The sequence below is a fragment of the Mastigoproctus giganteus genome, chromosome 1 (assembly GCF_048544385.1).
Source record: "Mastigoproctus giganteus isolate SK-2022 chromosome 1, ASM4854438v1, whole genome shotgun sequence".
NCBI classification, from domain to species: Eukaryota; Metazoa; Arthropoda; class Arachnida; order Uropygi; family Thelyphonidae; genus Mastigoproctus; species Mastigoproctus giganteus.
This window is the reverse complement of record NC_143575.1, coordinates 138,169,451-138,181,955: the sequence shown is the minus strand read 5'-3', so window position 1 is coordinate 138,181,955 and position 12,505 is coordinate 138,169,451. Positions and strand designations below refer to the sequence as shown.

Below are 12,505 nucleotides of genomic sequence, written 5' to 3'. Positions count from 1 at the left end.
TTTTGTTAGTAGACATGTTTCCAAAGGAAGGGTTCGTTTCTAACTGATTTTACTTTAAAATGCGATCTGCATACAAAGTTCTTAGAAGCCCGAAATGCATACAATGTTGAAATTTTGTTTCAACAACATTGAAACAAAATTTCAACAAAAAATTTCAAAAATATTGAAACCTTTACAGAAATTTCAACGTTTTTTGCACCCCGTTCTAACTCACGAATAATTTTGACTTTTTTGCAAATTGAGAGAGACTTCCTTTTGTTAGTAAACGTGTTTCTGAAGGAAGGGTTCGTTTCTAACTGATTTTACTTTAAAATGATAAGTAATCTGCATGCAAAGTTCTTAAAAGTCCCGAAATGCATACAATATTTCGCATACTTTTCAAGTTCCGTATATTGATTACAAACACATCCGTAAAGCATGTTATAATGGCTGGTCACTAATCTGGAGAGGTTATCCAGGAAACAAATTTTATCAAATAAAACCAGACCCAAAGCTGTGGCCATCCAGCTTCAGGAAAAGCAGGAAAGAAAAAAGTAATTTTAGGAGGGCTAAGGATTGGGCATACTCACCTGTATCTATTAATAAATTACAGCACTCCCCAATGCACATCATGTCATGTACAACTAACTGATCATCATTTATTAGTGGACTGTCCCCAGTTTCTAAATATCTGTTGAAACATTTTAAAATCATTTGCTAATTCACAGTCATCACTAACATTATTGCAGATTCTTAGAGATGATCCTAATAAAACAGAACTGTTTACATTCCCAAGTTGTATAGGAATATATCATAGAATATAACAGCTACAGCTATTACAATAAAGTTAGTAAGGTAAAGATAAACTGCAGCCATTATCAATCCACTGCAGGAAGGAAGGAAGGCTCCTCAACGATTCCTGTTGAGGAAAAAATGGACCGTAATCTGCCATGCTAGTCCAATGTGGGTAGGCAGATTGACCGTCTTTAGCAGTCAGGGGCTTGAACTTTGGTCTATTCAAAGTGTGTATGCTACTGCACTCTCATTCCTGACCACTCAGCTATGGATTAGTATTTCATATTAACAATTAGAAAGACACAATATGTCCCTGACAGCCTATGTGTTGTTAAATTCCATCAAAACAACTATATATATAATATTGTGAAATTGGATGTGTTTGTTAATCATATCAGCATTTATTAAAAATTAGAATGAAGTTTTGAATTATTCTATCTTTAGATGATTCTATTGCATGTTTTCAATTAGACTATAGTGCAAAAGTGCTGCAGCATTTGGATATAACACAAATGTGATCATGTCCACAAGAGGGGCATTAAAAAAATGCAATTTGTGGCAAAAAAAAATTTCACAAGAAACACTAGCAGAAGCAAACTCTATACCTCACAGAGCAGAGCCAGAAATTGCAGTGGTTTCTGTGTGTCAACCACAGATGTTTTCTCCTCTGTGGTAGTTTCTTTCAATTAGATAATGAAATTTTTATTTTTTGCAAACCAGCTACCATATTTGCTAGTTGTAATTAATTCAGTATCACATAAATGTTTGTGAACAGCAGTATGTGACATTCTTTTCAATTAAAAATTAGAATAAAGAATAGTAAAAACTGCTAAAGGCGTTATGTGAAGTGTGCATGAATTAAGAGTGTTTATATTTATATAAGCTTCACACTGTACAATTCCCTTTGTGTTGTTTATAACCCAAAGTAATATATCCTTTTGTGGGGGGTGTTATTCAGCGGTTGGGTCCAAATCAGTTTGTTGCAAGACAATTAATAGTGTGATGGTTCAATGTATCACACAGAGATCAGAAATTAACAAAAATCAATGAAGTAAAAGGTTTTAGAAACAAGAAATTTTGGTAACTTAGGAAGAAGGAATTCAGAAATTTAGGAAAAAGAAAATAAATTTTTTATCTATTGGTTCTTTATAAAAGTATTCATGCAGATCCTTCTCACAGGCAGGTTGGAAAGTGAATATGTGCCACTTGTTTCCATCTATATTGTAACATCTTTAATCCATATAAAATTTTTTTTTTTTTTTTTTTTTTAACATACCTCAAGTTGAATCCTATGCTTTTCCAGGAGCACAAATTGGTTGGGAAGCTAGAAGAAAATTATGGGCACAGAAAATAGGTGAGAGGAACAGAAATTATTATCACTGTGAAAGTTGTGTAAACCATAAACTGTTTTAGTAACAGGGACTGGTTGAGGGTTGTGAAGCCAGAAGAGACTATAGAAACAACAGAAAAGGAAAGTTAATGAAGGTATGTTCCTTTTTCTTTTATTTTCTGCAAAAAATGGAAGGGGGAATAATAAAAATAAATAATATTAGTAAGCATGCATTATTAAAAATGACATACATCAAAAGTCCTCTTGCTGTACATTGTATGTGTTCAGAAGTAGATTATGTTCTGTGGGCAGAAATAACCCCAGAATAACTCGTGCAGAAAAAACGTTGTTCACTGCACACAATTCCTGAAAACGGTTACTTATAGCCCCAAATTATAAAGCATAAAAGAATACCTCCAGTTGCAAATATGACTTGAAGGCAGACCTCTCCAGCTGAGTGAAGACAGTGAGTTGTACCAACTAAACTGTTACCAATGGCACAATTCAGCTACACTTCGATTTTTTGACATATTTTAAAATAAAAGAAACATACGTGATATAACCAACAAAATTCTTGTGATATAATGAAGTTTTTTTTTTTTTTTTTGATTAACTTCAAGGATTTACCATGTGTACATTTTATTTCTTTGGGATTTTCTGATGAGAATTTAAAAAAAAACAAAAAAACTGACCTTTTTAAACCTAATTTACTAGCATAAATTGAATTGTAAAATCGATAATTGATTCCATCACTTGCCTTGAACTGTGCTGGCTACCTCTCACACAAAACAGGTCATGAAGCATGAAAGGATTCAAAGTAGGGGATCTAAAGTAAAAAAAATATCAATTATCCAAATCAAAAGTTTTGCAAATATTTTGTTCTAGTCAGAAATATTGTATTATAGCTTTTAAAATGTTTTGCAATGGGTTTATAAATTAGATCATGTAAGCCCCCCTCCCCCCGTCCAAAAAGAAATCATTTTTGAACGTTACATTTCCACTAGTCATTTCTTCGATTGTTAGACTACATAAGGAAGACAGTGAAAATGTGCTGGACTGCAAAGGGTTTAGTATATGAAACATTTCTGTTTAATGTTTTTGTTTTTAAGTGCAGTGTTATTAAAAAAATAAATGCCTACAGTAATGGCATTTGCATTAAACTATTTAGCTCATATCATGTACTGGTGGCAAAATAGTAAAACTAAAAGGGAGGGAAAAAAAGTGTAAAATGAAATTTGCTTGTATAAAACTCTTGCTTAACAGGTTGTCTTTTTGCCATTGTGTATTCATATTAAAAATTTTAAAAGAAAAAAAAAAAGAAACTAGTTAAATTTATTTTCATTATAGTTATATAATATGCTTTGCTTACAGCGTAGAGATTAAGTTGTTCCCAAACACCCATGTTACATTGAGTTGCACTGTATTTGTCAGTACAGTGGACCCCTGCTTTTCGATTGGTTCACTGTATGATCAGATCACTTTACGATGGACTCTCCATAAAATGCTATTCACTATACAATAAATAGTAAGCACTGGTCATTGTGATCATGTTTGCAGATTGAATTTTAATTCTATTAAATGGTGTTTCTAATAAACGAAAATAGGAGGAAAAACAGGCTATAAAAGTAAAGATATAAAGCACAATTTTACACTTTTTATTTCCTTACCAATTAAGTGTTGAGGGTGGCACAGTGGTATCGTCACAGTCCTCCTCCAGACCAGGTGGAAAGGGTCCAGGTTCGAATCCTGTCAATAATGCAAGGAACTTTTTTTTTTTTTTTTTTTTTTTTTTCAATCTGTGGCTGAGGTATTTGGCCTGAGGCGTAAGATAGCAAGGTTTTTCCCACAGAAACTGGGGTCTTTCGTCCAGTAAAACAGGCAAATCGAACCAGAGTGCACGCTCAATTTACAGACACAATACACATGGGTATATGAAATAACTTTCCGAGTGACCCTAATATTAATATTTTTTTTTTTTTTTTTACCAATTAACAAAATTAAATGATACATGAAAATCAGAATATTTTCCACAGGTTAGCAAAACAAAAATAAATTTACGCTTTGTACATAGCTTAATTAATACTGTAATATATGTACATACTAACTTATTGATATTTCTTTTCACTGACTTTTTTTTTTTTTTTTTTTGTTGTTGTTAAATTTAAATCAATAAGAAAGATAAGCAGTCAATAACAAAGGACACGGCTCACAGAAATTTCAGCTAATGATGCATGCAGGTAAGATATGGAGTAACAAGTTTTACAAAGCATAAAAAGTAGAAATGAAGAGAAGATTTTGAAAATGTATTTGTTTTTTATATAATTGATGATTTCATGGAAAGGGAAACACATTTCATTAAAATAACAAAATCCCACAGAATTCCAGCTATCGTATTATCGCAATTGTAATAAAATTGAGTTTACTACCCGTTTATAATAGATTGCATAAATGGAAAAGCAGAAACTGAAAATTGTTTTTATTGTTTTGGTTGTAACCTCCAGAAAAATATCACAAAGGTGTTCAAAACCGATTTTATGACCAATAACAACAAAAGTGTAGTGCATTTTAATGATTTGAATATGGTTTCTGAAATTTGATTATAAAGTGGCTGATTCTACTAACTACTGATCATTTTAACTGGTGTGCCTACTTAATGTGTTATTGGGTTTGCATTACAATATGGCGCCTCCGTAGCCAGGTGGGCAGGAGCAGCAGTGCGTAGCACACGCTTCTTGATTAGACCGGGGTTCGAGCCCGTGACCACCAAATACGGAGGATGCGGAAAGGTCAGGGAATGACCACCGCATATCCCCGGAGCAATATGGCCTTAGTTGCTAATGCTCCTAAAATCCAAATAACAAACAATAACAAGCATTACAATATTTTCATGATAAGATGTTTCTGGAACAGATTAATATTGTAAAGTTGGGGTACACTGTATTGTTATTTAAAGGAACTCCAAATTAATAAAAATTTTGAAGATTGTAAAATTAACAAAACATACATTTTTATAATTAGCCTTAACTAATAGTCTACCCCCTCCCTTTCTAACAGCAAAGCTTGTTCCTTTGGCATATGGCATTCAGAAGCTTCAAATTGTGTGTGTTGTAGAAGATGAAAAGGTAAAGAATTTGTGTTTTTTTTTAAAATAATATTAATGAAACATTAATATTAGTTGCTTAGGTTAATTTCTATTAATCACTTGCCCGCATGTTATATATACACCTTGTGTATTGATGTCTTTTTTATTTTGGGCTGTTAATGCCAAGTTGAGGGTTTAGTGTCAAACTACAAAATCATTATGTAGTTGATGTTTTTGCAATTAAACAAAAAAAAAAAATCATTTGACTTTTTCTTGCTTTACTGGAAATATACTTACAGCATACTCTAACTTGTAAAGTACTAGAGAGATACAGTTCTATGACATGATATGCATTGTTATTTGTAATTAGAATCAAAAGAGCAATGGAGTCCAATATGTCCTATTATTATATTCTGAAATTATAAGAGCAAACTTCATACCTTTTTAGTAGGACTGTAATTCTCTCGACACTCAGTCGCGGATGAATGAATTATAATATGAACCCACCCCACGTGCTTAGTCTTAAATGAATCAAATTAAAAATAGCTACTAATTAAAATCATCATGCATTCAATTCTCATATCACACCAAGCTCATCGAGAAGAGCCATGGAAAGTCAGTGGCCACCAACCCCCCAAAAACCAATATCGAATGCTACCATGAGAATTGAAAAACAATTGTCGCAAAAAATCTTAAAACCACAAAACAAATATTCATCAATTCACAAACAATTTAAACTTTAAAACCATTCACAACTTCTTTTAACTGACCAACTTATTCGGAATTGTTTCCGTGTTCACAACAATTAAAAAAAACCCTTCGCGAATGATATCCCCCCCCTGTTTTATATAAGAATTCAGATATGTTATTTAACCAATTAAAAGGAAAAATGCTAAATGGGGATGATGAATTATTCTATTTAGATGTTGTTTCCTTGTACACCAATGTACATGTAGAATATGCCCTAGATGCAATATGGGACCTTATCAATGATTAGGCAATTAGTTTAAATATGTCAAATTTACCTAGGAATGAAACATTCTATTTGATTAAATTTCTTGTACAAACCAATTATATTTATTTCCCAGCTAAAATATACAAGCAAATATTCAGGTTACCGATGGGGCTTAGCTTGAGTGGATTGGTTGTTGAAATTTATATGAATAAAATCGAACAGGTATATTTAACGCCGCATCTCCCAAATATAACATTTTATGGTAGGTATCTAGGAATTTATAGGATGATATCTTAATAATTACTAATAAACATATAGTACAGAATGTCTTGGATACATTTAATGACATACATACCAGACTTAAGTTCACTTTAGAAATGGAAATCCCACAGAACAAAACCATAAATTTTATAAATTTTTCTTTAACCAGGGTTAGTGAAAACATACATTTTAAAATTTATATGAAGTCCACAAATACTGGAAAAGTTTTTCGCTGTTCAAGTAATCATCCTTAGTGACATTCTGATTTCTAGGCAAAATGATATATCTCTTTTGGGGATTACCCTGACTTCTAATCTCTCTTGGCACAAGCACATTACAAATATTGCTTCCTCTGCATCTAAAAAACTTGGTTTTCTCTTTCGCTCTCGGCGTTACTTTTCTTCCAAACAGCTGCTCACTCTGTATAAATCGCAAATCCGCCCTGCCATGGAATATTGTTCCCACATCTGGGGTGGTGCCCCCTAAACCTCTCTCAGGCTTCTTGATTCCATTCAGAAGAGGGCAGTTAGGTTAATTAATGATTCATCTCTAACAGAGTCTCTCTACTCGCTTTCTCATAGACGTACTGTTTGCCTCTTCTACAGGTACTTCCATGGGTACTGTTCTTCTGAATTGGCTTCTATAATTCCCGCTCTCTCTTTCAAAACAGTCCGAACATGTGCCACCACCAGCCAACATCCATTTACTCTCCAACTTCAAACCCACAGAACCAACTTTTCATCTTCCTCATTTATTCATTCAACTGCCGTTTTCTGGAACAACCTTGCTTCATACGTATTTCCTGAAAATTACAATTTACAGAAGTTCAAGTCCAATGTCAACAAATATCTTCTTTCGTCTTCTCAACCTCCGACCCAAGCATGGAACTAAGTACTATAGGTTCTAATACCTCTCGTGTTTTGGGGTTCACGTAAAAAAAAAAAAAAAAAAAAAAAAAAAAAGATAATGGTGTTATATGTGCCTAAAATTTATTTGCATATCTTCTCATAGAACATATTAGTAGAGAAATATGATGCAAAAAAGCGAGTTTATAGAGTATCAGCCCAAAAAAAAAAAAAAAAAAAAAAAAAAACATCCTATTTCATCCGTGCATTTGCTCCAAAAGTTTGTCCAGTTGTAGCTTGAATTTGTTTAAGCGTTCAGCTTCCACAAGGACAGGTGTAAATTTGTTCCAGCAATCTACTATCCACTGGCTGAAGGCAAATTTCTGCACATTTATACTACAACTGTCTTTCCTCAGTTTGAATTTGTCCCATCAGGTGAGTAATCTTCGTGAGAGGAGGAATCCTCAACATTGAGCTTGCTCAAACCATTCAAGACGTTATACACCTCAGTCAGGTCACCATGCAGATGCCTAGTCTCTAAATGCTGCAATTTGCAGAACTTAAGCTTTTCTTGGTAATAGCAACCCTTAGTTCCCCTCATCAATTCTGTACTTGATCCAGCAGCTCTACATCCTCCCTAAAATGAGGCCTCTAGACCTGTATGCAGCACTCAAGGTGTCTGACCATTGCCTTATACAAGGGGATAATTACCTCCTTATTTATCCCTATTAGTAAAATTCCTGTGTATCATTGACTTGACTCCATGAGCTTATTTTTTGCATCCAGTTCCTTTGTGACCACATCATAGTATCCAATCAAATTAGTCAGGCAATATTTCCCCTTAACAAACCCATTCTGTCTCTGAACTATAACTGCAGTCTTGTCTAGGTGATATTGCATTTCTTCTTTAACCAGTGACTCTACTTTTCCCCAGGACAGAGTTAAACTAACAGGTCTCTAATTACTCATCACCCTTTGTGAATTGGAGATACATTTACATATCTTCATTCCATGGGAACCTCCCTGAATCCAAGAATGCTCTCATAATTATGGCTCAGGGTGTGTTTACTTCCTTTGCTGCCTCCTTCAATATACCTGGATAGATCCCACCACCCCAGGTGCCTTTCTTATGTTTAACTTCAACAATTCTCCTCCACTTTACTGTTAGTTATTACAAAATCCTTTAGCTCCCTATTAGTTTCATAAATTCTGGCAGTTACTTCCCCGCAGAATTCCTCCTGTCTGAATGTAGGTGCAAAACACTCATTCAGTTTGTCAGCTACCTCAGCAGGATCATTAACAATCGAACCATCGATATCAAGTAGACCAATCTGATTCATTCCCTTCCTTCTAGAGTTTACATAAGTAACCTCCTGAAATTGTCATAGATACTGACCAGAACACTGAGTTGGCACTTAACTTCTTCTCTCTCTCTCTCTCTCTCTGCACCTAACCATGCATATTCTCCTTGGCCAGTTCATGTCATGTTCCAGAAAGTCTGCATATATTTCAGAAGCTGCACATTTTTTAAGACTGGGACGTGTTGGAGAATCACCTCCTTCGGTTCTTCACCAAGTCCAAGACACAGCACTCCAGATATAAACTAATCTGTAATTAAAGTCACATGATGAGAAATTCTTTGCCAAGGATTTCTCCTAATCGGCCTTCGCTTGCCTAACCTCCTTTGTGACTTGATTAAAGACTAGTTTATATCTAACCTAGGTTTCTGTGTTGCCTGTTAATTTATATGCATCCCATACATTTTTCTTCTCTGCCATGAGTCTCATTAGTTCATCTGACATACATTTAGGCTTGAGCAGCATTTCTTAGTTGGTATGAAAAGCCTAACAGCTTCCACCATTAATTCCTTGAATCCTTCCCATTTAGAATTTGCTTTTGGTAACATCGTCATTTGGTATAGAATATCAACATATAGAATTACATACATCAACAGTATAGAATTTAAAACCTGTCAAGAACTCTTCTCTTTACCCCTAAGTAGTTACATCTTTAAGTAAATCCCACATCAGTATTTTTTTTTTTTTTTTTTTTATATAAACCCCAAACATGAGAGGTATTAGAACCTATAGTACTTAGTACCGTGCTTGGGTTGGCGGTTGAGAAGATGAAAGAAGATATTTGTTGACATTGCACTTGAACTTCTGTAGACTGTAATTTTCAGGAAATACATATGAAGGAAAGTTGTTCAAGAAAACAGCAGTTGAATGAATAAACAAGGAAGATGAAAGGAGTTGGTACTGTGAATTTGAAGTTGGATAGTAAATGGATGTTGGCTGGTGGCGGCACGTGTTCGGACTGTTTTGAAAGAGAGAGAGAGAGAGAGAGAGTGGGAATTATGGAAGCCAATTCAGAAGAACAGTGCCCATGGAAATATCTGTAGAAGAGGCATGCAGTAGAACCAGTACGTCTATGAGACAGCGAGTGGAGAGACTGTTAGAGACGAATCATTAATTAACCTAACTGCCCTCTTCTGAACAGAATCAAGAAGCCTGAAAGAGGTTTTGGGGGCACCACCTCAGATGTGGAAACAATATTCCATGGCAGGGAGGATTTGCGATTTGTACAGAGTGAACAACTGTTTGGAAGAAAAGTAACGCTGAAAGCGAAAGAGAAAGCGAAGTTTTTTTAGATGCAGAGGAAGCAATATTTGTAATGTGCTTGTGCCAAGAGAGATTAGAAGTTATCATAATCCCAAAAGAGATACATCAAATTTCCTAGAAATTGGAGTATCACCAAAGGTAAACATTGGAGCAGAAGAATCCTTTTTGCGAGATATGACACAGAACTGAGTTTTACAAAGATTGAAATCAACCAAGTTGTCTTTGCCCTGCTGGACAATTACCGGGAGATCGGCATTTAAGGAATCGATAGTGGTTATTCAAGAAGTTGAAGCTGATTGAGCAGGACAAGGTTTTTCAAACTGGAAAGTGGATTGCAATGTGCTATCATCAGCAAAACTATGTAGAAGATTTCCGGTCAATGGAAGAAAGTCATTAATATAAAAGAGGAAAAGAGTTGGTGAAAGAACTGAACCTTGGAGAACACCAGCTTTGGTGGAGAAGTTAGAAGACAGAGCCATATACTATCACCCTTAGTGAGCGGTCAGGGAGAAACCTGGATAACCAATTACAAAAAATATTTGGCAAACCATAAGATGGAAGCTTGTTTAGACATTTATACCAAACACTATTGAAAGCCTTTGAGATGTCAAGAGTAACTGCTTCTGTTTCACCGAACTTTTGCATTGAATTTGTCCATAAATGGGTAACATAAGCCAGAATATCACCAGTGGATTGACACTGACAGAATCCATATTGCCATTTGTTGATCAGACAGAAGGTTAAATGTTGCCGGTTAATTGATTTCTCCATTACTATAGAAATAGTAGAAGTAATTGCAATGGGACAATAATTGGAGGGGAGAGATTTGTCACCCTTTTTAGGAATTGGCTGGATATGAGCAAATTTCCAAGCAGAAGGAAAAACACCTTTGGAATAAGAAAGTGGAGAAAGGTGGCAAAGAACAGGAGTAATTTCAGGAGCATATGAAGGAAAGTTGTTCCAGGTTTTTAGAACAAGTGGAGAAATACCATCAGCACCTGGAGCTATCTTAGCATCAAGATTCGTCAAAATCCTTCTGACATCCTATTGACGGAAGACCCAGGAGGAATTGAAGTTGAGAGTGCTGGAAACCGTGGAAGGTGTTTTACCAAGATCATTAATACATCAGTTAGAAGAAAAATGGGATGCTAGTACATCAGCTTTATCCTTGTCTGAAGTGACAACGGAACCATCTGGTTTTGAGAGAGGTGGGAGAAAGTCAAAGTTTTGAGGGAAAGTCAAGTTGCGAGGGAAAGTCAAGTTGCAAAGTGCTCAAATTGATTAGTGGAGTTGGGAGAACGATAGAGACAACAGATGAATTTGACAGATTGAGGTAGTCAGATTTTAATCCAGAGAAGAACAAAAAGAAGAGATTACCAATTACCAGGTCTCTGACAGGGAATATCAGAATGGACATATGCAAGTACCACCTTTGAGGCCAAAGTAATCATACAGCGAGTAATTTGGCCAAATGAGATGAGCAATAGTTGAACAACAGATAACTGAGATTCTGTCAGAAAAAGTACATCTGGTTTGGCAGACTGCAAGTGGAAATGGACATCGTTGAGATTAGAACTGAGACCACGTATATTGTGAAATGAACTAGGAATGGTATGGATCTTTTCGCAGATAAGCTTACTATTAGTTTGACAATTCATGGTGTATTCAATAGTAAGAAAAGTTGGGGGGCACATGCTGTATGAAGAATGAAATTTTTGGATATGGCATACACATGGTAAGAATATACCAAGATTCTTGAACTAACATGGCCTCGACAATCCCCCCCCACATAAACACTACTCAGACTCCCTCCAGTCACTATCTGGCAGAGTAGAGTTAGCAAGATTATACACTAGCTGATGCTGAAGCCTCCTAAAGAGTTACCAATAGGTTTGGTCCGGTGTACTAACTAGCGGGCGGCCTGCGAACACCATTTTAGAGCTGTACCCTCGAAATGCAAGGAAGATTGGATCTCGCCATGATATCCATCTGAAAAGTCATCAGTAATACTACGTGATGGAAGAGATGAGAGGGGGTTGAGTGGAACTTAGCTCTGGAGACTAAACATGGGTTCCACCACTTCAAGCCTCCACATGCAAAGTGGTGGTATTATGCTGGTTGACGAGAGTCATCTACCACCTAGTATTGCCTGGTAACACATGGGCGGCACTCCTCTGTGTGGTGTGAACACCACACCTCGACACCTGCTTACGTTGGTTTGCACTTGGGTGGTTACTCACAGTGTGCTTGCACATGGAGGTTATACCCATGTTTTCTAACAGTCCCACCATTGTGAAGTTGCAGGCAGAGGATTTGGCTGTTACAGACCACCCGGACTTGGCCGAAATTGGGTCTACTTGACTTGAGTATCACCCTAATATCAGTTCCATCAGCGTTTTAGACTCCCAGGTAGCAAGTACAGCTTGTCTGGCATATATATATGAGAGAATGTCTGTGACAACCTCACGGACCAACCCTCAAGGAATGCCAGCAGTTCTTGAAATCCCCAACAGTTTGCTTTCCGGGCTGCTGCTCATTCCAATAAAAGCAGTGCAAGAATCACTTCCAGCTCTGCTTGCGGCTACTCTTTATCTATTAGTCTGTGAGTGCCTCCCCCCAAGCTATCAGTTTTCCATA

The 12,505-nt window shown here is 36.0% G+C and overlaps 1 protein-coding gene across 1 annotated transcript in view; it reads left to right on the top strand.

Moving 5' to 3' along the window:
• The window catches only part of eEF1beta (elongation factor 1-beta), a 124,605-nt gene that overhangs the window by 96,625 nt on the left and 15,475 nt on the right, over nt 1–12,505 (top strand). Inside the window, exon 6 of the mRNA XM_090382291.1 lies at nt 5,159–5,226. Within this exon, the coding sequence (XP_090238417.1) occupies nt 5,159–5,226 (68 nt within the window). The remainder of the gene's footprint in view (nt 1–5,158; nt 5,227–12,505) is intronic.